Below are 11166 nucleotides of genomic sequence, written 5' to 3'. Positions count from 1 at the left end.
TGGGTAACTTCAAATTCACCCCAATCTTAGCTCTCCTCCCCACATCACCACTGGATAGGTAAAATATGTAAATGCCCCAACCCATCTCTGGGTTATTTGCCTGAAAAATATAAGGGCTAAAAATTACCATGGAAATGTAAGGCTAGGCATTTTAAAATACTACAGATCACAAATTTAGTAAATAACTATGAACCTACCACAAATCCATTATTATTAAATGGGAAATGCAATCTTTGGGTTGATGAATGAATGCATTAAGGAAAACGTATTCATGTTATATTTTATTAGTCATTTCACCATATGGACAGAATTACACTTTGTTCCAAACACTGTAAAAGTACTCATTGCAGACAGCAGTAATAAAGCTAGCATCAGGATAAACATAGCAATGATAGTTGCAACTTTACTTGATGTCATCATTAAAAGACACGTGTGCAAGTTCACAATAAAAAAATATAATTTCTTTTGGTTATCAGCATGGAAGATTAATTTTTTGACACAGCAAAGCAAGTTGTATACAAATATAACTGTCATTTTCAACAGCTTATGACTAGACAGTCTGACCCAGACACTATTTTTAATTTTCATGGTATAGATACATTTCAGAATGAATCTGAATGCAGACATTGCATCTATGAATATATCCCATGGAATTGTTCAAAATATGTATCGCACCATCCAGTTACTTCTTAGAGAACTATATTCTTTACAAACTGCTACAACAGTGAACTGTACTGCAGCTCAGAAGAGCATTTTACTCTAGTTGTTGAGCTCTTTTACACTTTCATCATATCACGTTTAACTGAAGACAACTTGACATCCCCATGAATACCCACGGACTTTATTTCATGGAGTGGTTGTACACGATGCTTGAAGTCTAGTACGTGTTGTCCATTCACAGCCACTTTAACCATCTGATCAGTACATAGTAGTTTGAGCTAAAAATAAAAAAAAAAAATACTGCAATTAGCAAACTGCTGTTATTGACTATGCCAAACATCTTATTAGCAAGACTTGTGCTAGAGCAGGAATGAAGTAAAAACAGCCTTTACACTCCCACAATACTCAACAGTGAATATTTGGGCATATCTGTCCATGCATTTACATAAGCTAACATTTAATGTAACCCAGCATTCGGTTTTCTTTTTAAATTGCACTCACTGGACTCTGCAGCCATTATAGAAGGTTAGTTCATGAATTTTATACCCTATGGAAAACAGCTTCTGAACTAGCCTTAGTCTTCAGATTGTGATCTTTGTTATTGTACTATTACATTATTCCTTTAAACACTAAAGCTTCTCTCATATCTTTTTCAACAGTCTTTTCTTCCACGATAAGTATATTATAATCTGTCTTCATATTGGATTCCACTTCAGTTGCTTCAACATTATGGCTACCCTCCACTCTTGTCCACATATTTATGAGGATGATACATCCCTAGAACTGGCCAGCATACTTTATCAAGGTCTGATTAGTTTCCTATTTGCTGCTTTCCTGTCTATACATCCCCAAAGTACCCACCCAGTCTTGCATTCCAATTCCTCCCGATTTCCACTCTAGTACAAAACATACCATGGTCTCTAACAATTCTGCCATTACTGTTTCATCCATTCTGAACTGTGCACACTTCCTTTGCCCCTCATATGTTCAAGCAAGTTGCTACATATACAGCCACTCTTACAAAGTCCCATTCTACTAGTGTGCCATTTCTTATTTTACCTCATGGTCTTTATTTGGAAAGGGATGTTTTTCTTCCCCCATACAGATTTTCAAAATTTACAGATCTGTATAAACAGCCAAGCATCGACTAATGAAAGATTTCTGGACAAAACAGACATTGTCCATCTTTTTCCTCTGCAGAAGAGGTTTCACTGCTAATGATAAACCCAGCTTCACTGAATTCAGCTAAAAGTCTCTAGCTATCCTTTTGGGATATTTTAATTTAGTCCTAAATCACTGGTTTGGGTAGGCTAGACATCCGTGCAAGCAATGACCACATTTCAGCTCTTGCAGTAAAGCAGCAGCATCCCGCATATATTTGGTCATTGTTCCTCTCGTTCTTAAACCTGATTCTTTTATTATTGATTGCTTGCTCATGTTTTACCAGGTAAAGCCATCTTGCCCCTTTGGCGTAGAGTTATAGTTCTTAAATAACCTGCTCTCCTCCTTCCCCTAGTGATGACTTGATGCAGTCTCAGGAGTTGTGGAGGTCTGGTTTTGCACTTCAGGATATACTGAACTAATCTAAAAACACCCTGAAATTAAAAGAAACCATTACAAGTCTATTGTTCTCTGTGTTTTTAAAGAAATTGTCAGATGCGTCTTGTAGAATGAATTATGTAGTACCATAGAACAAGTTTGCAGTTTTCCATAGACTTCCACTATAAACTTGCAGAATATATGTTGGCTGTAATACTTGTGTATAGGTAGATCCCAAAACAAGCACACTGCTCATCAAGGGTGTGATATAACCTCCTGTGTGGTGTGGTCTTGTGTATAGGTAGATCCCAAAACAAGCACACTGCTCATCAAGGGTGTGATATAACCTCCTGTGGTGTGGTCTTGTGCTATAGAGTTGTAAGCCAGATATGGTCCATATTGCAAATGTCCACAAACCTACATAGATAAGCTCAGTGTGACCAATACACATCTCAAAAAATATATTGGTATAAAAAAATGCCATAAGATCAAGTAGCTTTGCTAGAGCAAAATCAGGCTCTTTAAAACTGTGCAATTTAAGTTCTCTAGCAAGACAATTGTACAATATACAGAAATTCTCAGTGCAGAACATTTTGGGCCCAGTTTTGTAAAACTGAAAAAAGATGCAAGAAAAGGTCAGGTCAGAAATCAATCTTTTTCTATGCTATATAAAACGGATCTTGCTTTGCAACAAATTCCAAGAACCTTCAACATGTACTACTTTTCATAGACAGCAGTGGGTTGCGAAGTACAGATCTCACATTGTGCCATCTAACTTCCAGAAGCTACATGAATCCAGATTTAGGATATCTACAAATCTGGAATCTTAGTCTAGGACTTGTTAGAATGGCATTGCAAAAGGAGATTCTAAAATCTTACTTTACATCAGCAGTTGGAGAGAACAGCCTTCCCAAGGAGGCTCAAACAGATCTAAAAATGTAGAGTATATCCAAATTAAGTGTATTCCGTACTAAAAATCAGGCAGGAAGACATCTTGTAAGTTATAAAGTGTGTGGACTTGACGATTTGGTGACATAGTATACCATACCAGGGCTGATTGGAGCAAGGCCTATAGTGATCTCCATCTGAGGTCCTTGACCTTAGAAATACATTGCATCATTGTAATGTTGTATGTAAATCAATCAGGCTACCTGCAGGAGGAATAATAGTAAATGAAAATGTGCATTTGACTGCAGATCAGTACTACAAGAATAATGTACTAATCCTGTTCTTGATACTTTCAGGTAAGCATGCTTGTGGGAGGGGAGTTATTGTGTTTCTGTATAGTGCAGTATATGTATTTTTCATATGGGGAGACTCCAATTACTTTGGGTGTACAGCAGACTTAATGATCTGGTGTTTAAAAAAGGGGGATTGCTATGAAATAATCTAATGTACTGCTCTAAAGCACTGAACTAACACTCTGTTAGGCTGCTGTATGCACATTTATGTGGGTTTAGTGGCATTTCTATAAAAATTAGAGTGACATATCATGGAAAGTTGTGTGTAATTTCTCAGGTTAAGGTAGAACTCCATTAGATCTTGTAATTGTCCTCTAGTGTAATGCTGAACCAGGTCATTATTACTACCTCTATATAGTTCGTGACACTGAACTGCATTTTTTACATCTAAAGCATCCAAAACAAGGGGACAAATTGCAGATTTCATCTGAGCTGACAGAACTACCACACGGTCCTAGGGGGAGTCCAACATTTACTTGCAGGATTATTTTGCGCAAGGGTTATATTTTATTGTGGATAAGTATTACAGACTTGTGCAGTGAGCAGGACGCCTACAGCAAAAGCCAAACCAGATAGATGGAGATATACTGTTACCTTCTATGTAAGGTAGGGAAGTCTGCAGTGATCTCCCTGTACTTTTCCAGAAAACAAAATTTGATAACTTTTACACAGCCTCAGGTTCCTTTTCTAGGCTGAAGGAGAATTTTGACCAAGATTCAAACCAGTAACTGCGCATCCTTTCTTTTGACCAAGATTCAAACCAGTAACTGCGCATCCTTTCTAAACGTCCCAACACAAACATGAAACCACATGATTTTAAATAACTGGACAATATGCAGTACGTGGATTGGGCACTCTAAAATTAGCCATAGGTGTTGAGTGCAGTGAAGGACTACCTCGGCAGGACTAGCCACCTGGCAGTGCAAACCATGGCTCTAGATGATGGTCCCTGTTGAAGTGACACCTATAGGAAAAGGGGTTTTGGGTGGCTGAATGATGCCTCTTTAAATATATAGTGCAAAATAACTGACATTAAACATCTTTCATGTAGTTATCTGGAATTCAATATAGATCAGTGATGCTCATCTAATCAAAATGAGAGTTGGAGATGCAGACGATAAAACTAATGCTTTTTAGGGAGTCTTCACTCCTTAACCACTCACACAAAAAGCAACTTGCCCCCATGTCTCACAAACATTTTACAAACTACAGCTGAGGTTGTGCCACACAGTAAAGAAATGGGCGTAGGTACTTTGGCAAGTTCGCCTTACAACGAACTAATCACTTCTCTTGTCTTGTGCTGGACTATGAAGTAATATGATGTCATAGTGTAATTTACATCTGGCCACCTTAATCCCACCCTGTAGTCAAAAAAGGTTTGCATCTCTCTCCATTGTAGATTCACTTCTCCCACAAATTCTTTGTTTGACCTAGTCAGATTCCAGAGAACCCCAGAGAACCCCACAGAACTGACTGCAAAAAAATTCAGTCCTCAGAAAAGTCACTATATTAGACTACCAAGATTCAGTAATCCAGCTGTTAATTAATATTAGTAATAATAATAAATGGGTAAATCTACTGAACGCAAGTGTGTTCTTTTCAAGGGTAACCTAGAAGCTCTGCATGGTAATGGAAGAAGAGTTAATGAAACCCTGGACAACAGGAATTAGTTGCTTAAATACTTTGCATTAACTAAACATTCTGGTACAAACCTTAGTTAGAAGGCCATATGAAAGAGGCAAAAATGTACAACTTAGAAATGAGAATCCCTGCATCCATCCATCTATCCTCAATACCCATTTTATACAATTCTGGGTCACAGGCTACTCAAAACATCAATACAGTAGGGAACAACCTTTGGTGGCATGCAGAAGTGATGCATATCTGCATGCATGAAAGCAGACAGACCAACACTCAAAGGAACAATATGGGTATTCCAAATTCACTATTTGCATTTTCCTGGGATGTAGAAAGTAGAGGCCCTTAAAGATTCATACGGGGGGAACCCCAGCCAGGCTCTAAACCAGAGAGCCTACAGTCGTAAAGCAGCAGTGCTAACTACTGTGTCAAAACCTGGGCTGCCTAACAAGTTCAGAAGTCCACTGCCTGTTATGCCTTACAGTAGGATTAATTCAACAATGCTGTTACCATGTTTTGGATTTGTTGTGTATGCTTTTGGCAGACTCTAGCATCAATCACTGCAAACTATTAAAGAATGTCATGGTCTCCCTAGCAGCAGCAGTAGATGACCTCTTAAATGCATTCTTTTTCAAAAGCACAGAGGTTAGTTGCTGTTCATTATAACAGCAAACTACTTTCTCAAACAGTGATTATACTCTGTCCTTAAAAAGGCCTGTTCTGGGTTAATTATATGAAAAACAGCCTTTTCAAAGACAGGGACCAGCATCATGCAACTATCCCACAAAATATAAAAAAAACACTATTGTACAAGGTGATGAATATAGATGTTTCAAGTGATATTACTGAAAGAGTATTTAAAGTAATTTAAAACAAATTGCTCTAATAATTCTAACCTACAAAAACATAAATTATGTATTCTAAAGTTACCATAACTTAGTTTATTCCATCATTATTAATATTGCAAATTATGATGTTTTACTATACAAATTATCCTCTATCATTTCAGTTTTTAATACTGCTGTATCCTGGTTGTCTGTTACTCTCTTCAATTGAGCCTGGGTCCTGGTTGAAAAGGGTCCTCTTAAAATGTTAACCAGGAAAATTGATTTAAGTTAACTGATCTTACAACAAGATACATTTAAGACTGATAAGGAAAGGACAATAGTAAAATTAAGAAAAACAGTAAAATTAACCTATCGATAAAGGATAAGGCTGTAATAAAAAAGCTAACAAGTACCAGTCCTAGTCTAGGTAAAAAAAATAAATAAATAATCTTGAACTAGTGACCATAACTGAAGAACAAGGTCCCATCATAAAACCCTCTATATGATGGGGTACCAGAAAATTGGGTATGCCATCTGTGGGAGAGACACGTAGTGATCAAGAAAGAATTGCTCACTACATAATTAAAAGGCAAAAAGACCATAACTGATCAAACTCACAGAAAGCAGACAGTTAATCACACAGAAAAATGTACACAACAGTTTGCTGAGAAGTGACAGGGAAATGGAGAAAATGATACAGCAGAAAACAAAATAAGACACCTGTTAACTACAGCATCTTAGCTGTAGCTCTCAAAGCAAGGCAATTCCTCACGCCACAGTTAAGCACGTCAGACATCTAGCCTGGAAACCACACAGGAATAGCAGTAGTTGCAGAGATGTGTTGATTCTCACATCAGGATGGAACAGTACGTGCATCACACCTGAAAGTTGTCAGCTGACTGGTTCACAGCCACCTTAGTACCTATACAGCAAAGTCAGTAAGATGCAAGGGGTATTTGGAAATCTGGAAGTGGGTTGACAAAATGAGAATGCTACATTTTGCTTGCTTCCTGTGGTACCAGAGTAGGAATGCATGAAAAATGCCATGACAGAGATTAACAGAGTTTGTGTGAAGCAAAAATGCAAATAAAAAAATGAAGTTCCCAAATTATTATAAGAGGTAGGGAAAATGTAGAGTTGTAAAGTAAAAAAATAAAACAGCAAGAAAAGCATGTAAAAGTCTAAAACAGCAGAGAATGAAGTTAGAATAGCAATAACCCAAACTGAAAAAATTGCAAGTGAGCAGTTATGAAGTAAACAGAGTATTTAACTGGTACACAACACAGAATGGAGTGGCAGGGTAACAGCATGAAGGTGATGTGGAATCTCCGTCACAGATGGTGCTCTGAATAAGGAATCAAAAGACACTTATATGGCTTGTGCTGCCTTGGTTACATAGATCCTAATGGGCCTTAGTGCAGTATCAAACAATTTACTGGGTGACCCTTCATGGTCTGATCTATACAAAGGAGCACATCAGGACTATGAATGAGGAGGCAGTTGTGGGAACTGCTGAGACTTGTGCTTAATTTTTTTTCCTGCCATATCAAACAGAGGATTGCCATCTGCAAAGAATGATAATGGAATTTTCCTGCAAGACACCATGGCTGAGAATAGGGGGAGTTAGCATGAAATTTGATATGTGGTCATTGGTATGAGCTCTACTCAGAGAACAGAAGTTCCTAGCAAGCTGGGTATTCTGTATTACAATTTAAGGGTCTGGACTTGACTCATGCACCCAGAGAAAAGGATACAGCTTTTGGAAAGGGTGTCTGCCTATTTTGATAACTTTCACTGTTATGAAATTAATCTTTGTCAAAGGAACACAGTCTCCAAAAAATCTTGGACTGCTTGGAAGCAATCTGAATTTAATCTCAATAGCTGGTGGACTTTCCTGTTTGGCTGCTTATTTAAGAGTTTTGAGAACTTATACCAGGTTTAAAGATGCACTGGATCGGACTCTCAAAAGGAACGTTTTATTGAACTGTATACATTCAGAGCCAAACCTCTTCTCACAATTTGACTGTTATGCTGAGGAAATGAGGTTTGGGTCAACTGTCCTAAAACTTTTTTTTTGGCAGGAAAGTTTCCAATTACTTTATTGAAGAAAAAAAACAGAATATTTGAAGCTGATAGATGCCTCCTAGTTTTATTTATATATGTGATCAGTTGTTGTGCACTTAAATAAGTTGGCACAAAAACCTATCTGGAAGGTCCAAGATATTAATGTAATTATTTGATATACTGACTTGTTATAGCATTTCTTTTACTGTATCTTATTTTACCAGGTTTTCACTTTGAATCTGGTTCAGTTTTCAACAGTCAACATTTAATTTTATTTTGTATTTCGATCAAATATATGCACTAACCACAGAGCTGCTTTAGATAAATCTTTTGAGGAGTATAGGAAATATATTTATTGTGTGGGAAACAGTGCCATTACATAGAACTATATCTGTTAGGTTTGACAAGATCATAGTTTTGGACTAGTAGCTTAATGTTTCAGTGTACAGGGTGCCCACTGTTTGCATACTGCAAGGATGTTTTATTTTAGAGAATGGGTGATCTAGACATTGGCACTGACTGGAGAACAAATGTTCTCCAGCAGACCGTTAATCTTCAGTCAGGGTGCCAGTGTTTCAGCAGGCATTACTTGGAGAACAAATGTTCTCCAGCAGACCATTAATCTTCAGGTAATGCCTGCTGAAAATAAAGTTCACCACTCCATGGCAGCATATTAAGCTATTGTGAAGCTCAGACAGTAAGCAATCTAATGGTTACCATTATTTTAGTCTTGCTAAGCAGCTCTTTGGCTGCTTAGTGAGTGTAAAAGTAAAAAACAAAAAGAAAGGTGTGTGTGAGAGAGAGACACACAAGTGTACACATGCATGAAAGCGTGTGTGAACATATGTGAAGAGTGAAAGTGATGGAGCACTGGCAACCATAGCATTTAAGTTTGCATACCTCTCCACTTCGTAGCTCATGAGATCTTGATAAAGCCCAAAATAAATGGGGAATTAAAGCTCAAAAATAGGAACATATGCTGCTCTTATAAAATTACAAAGTTGCCCGAATAACAGGATTTGGGTTAGCATGCATTTTCTGAAGTGTGTGTGGTCTGTGTGTGTGAGATGGGAGATCGATAGACCACTGACAACAGCAGTTAAGCTCAAGAAATCTGGATAAAGCCTAAAAGGGGGAACAAATGCTCAAAAATATGGACAGATTTTAACTCTTATAAAATTAAATTGAATAACAGAAGTTGTGTTTGCATAAATTTTCTGAAGGAAATGGTCTCAAATGTATGTTATTATTTAGTGGCTTCAATTATCAATGACTGGCAACAAACTACACATTTTAGGAGTAAGCTACCAAACCACGAAGTAAATATCTGGATGTTTTTTGAAAATGTTATATTTTAGATGTAAAACATCCAACACCATTTACAAATACTACAGTAAGTTTGAAACTTAGGCAGAACAACCATTTTATCTTAAAAATGTATAGTAATTTAAATAAATAAATACAACAATTTTACAGACAGCCTGCCCTCTATGTGCAATAATGCCCTCCAGGGTGGGAATATATGTTACTGTGTAAATAATGCCTTTCCAGGGGTGTAGAGGCCCTCTGCCTGCACCATTGGGCATCATAACATCCTTGGACAGGCACTATTTACACAGTTACACATAACCTGTTGGGCATTATTGCTTGCTTATCCATTGTTAAACAGTTCTGAGTGTGTTTACTTTGGAAAACACAGTTTATATGACTTGAGATAATATTATTATTAATAATAATAATCCTCTCATATTCTATTTAGATCGTGGCTAAATTACACTGTGGGCTGATATAGTGCTTTAAGGTAAAGGTACTACCACTATGTAAAAAGTGGTTTATTTTTTGACGAGACTGCATTTTTGTGATATTAAGCATTACAATTTATGAGTGCTCACTGTTAATAACTTGCAAAGATGTTTTATGCAAGTTATAAAAGGAGCCACGTTTTCATGTAAAGTTATTGTTCATGCAACTCTAACATTGACTTTAGATGCAAATTATATTAACACAAGTGTTTCGTGTCTATATCTGCATTATTTGAAAAACTTATTTGAAGAGTATTTTAGATAAATATAGGTTAGCTTTTTTTAAAATAGATTCAAGTAGCCCATTATTAAAGTATTGCAGGATTTTTAATTTTAGTGTAATAGTACAAAACTAACGAAAGTAATTTTTGGTCACAAAAAGATCCGAAAGACTGCACTGAAGCAGCTTTAGTGGAGTATTGCTATAAATCGAGATGAATATTTATAAGAAATTCCCTAGGATATAGAAAGGCTCACCTCCAAAGTGAGGCAAATATAAGCAAGTTATCTGTGTGTGATGGAAGAACGTGCGTGTGTGTCTGTTGGGAAGAGTCTATGCCACCACAATGCATAGGCTTTTAAGAGAAACAGGAGCATGACCAGGCTTAGCAGCACAGATTTGGAGATATGGTAAATTAGCCATTAAATGAGATATTTGGATATGTGGCTTTACCTTGTCTCTAAATTAGAGATTCTCTCAGTCACATTAATTGACTTACCTTTGTTACCAAATTAACATGGGGAGAAAATCTCCCGAATCCATTCCCTCAGTGTTCAAAATTACAGATTATACCAATATTGTGAATGCTGTATGTGTCTGTGTGTTTATTAACAAATACATAGACATACTGCAGTAAGTTAAGATGAGAGATGTAATTACATGGGTTATCACTGAATTATTCACTAAAGTTTCTTTTATCTCTTAAATTGTTTTCAGCTTGTGATTGCTCCATTTTGTCCCTGCTGTCTCCCAGTCATCACCCCTCTCTTGGCCAGTTGGTAATTTATTCCATCGCTGGGTTCCAGGGTCAGATGGAAGGGACCATTACCATTAAGGCAGCCACTGGATTGATTCAGAGTGTCCCTCTCCCCTGTTCCCACCCAGACAAACTCACCAGTGGGGCATGCAGTGCGCATCCATAAAGGGTTGAGTTCAGCAGGACTTCCCTACCCATCCAAAGGAGGTATAACACAATGGTTCCCTTAGTCTCCACCAGGGAACTCTGTGTATATGTGGTCCTGTACATAGGCAATACTTTCCTCCAAACATCCAACCCACTGAACTGGACTTTGTCACCTCAGCAAAGACATATCAGTCTGACATTGACGAAGGCATGTAATTTTGAAATGAGATTTAAACTTCTGTGGGTTCCTTTCCTGCATGCTTTGGCAAGA

At 37.3% G+C, this 11166-nt stretch overlaps 1 protein-coding gene across 1 annotated transcript in view; it reads right to left on the bottom strand.

Annotated features, from left to right (window-relative positions):
• Window positions 1–268: 268 nt before the first annotated feature.
• The window catches only part of LGALS3 (galectin 3), a gene marked incomplete in the record, with an annotated part of 122759 nt that continues 111861 nt past the window's right edge, over window positions 269–11166 (bottom strand). Inside the window, 1 exon segment of the mRNA XM_044074417.1 lies at window positions 269–938. Coding sequence (XP_043930352.1) covers window positions 777–938 — 162 coding nt within the window.

Source organism: Protopterus annectens, chromosome 6.part0 (genome assembly GCF_019279795.1).
Source record: "Protopterus annectens isolate FY-2018-M chromosome 6.part0, PAN1.0, whole genome shotgun sequence".
NCBI classification, from domain to species: Eukaryota; Metazoa; Chordata; order Ceratodontiformes; family Protopteridae; genus Protopterus; species Protopterus annectens.
This window is presented reverse-complemented; position numbering and strand designations above follow the sequence as displayed.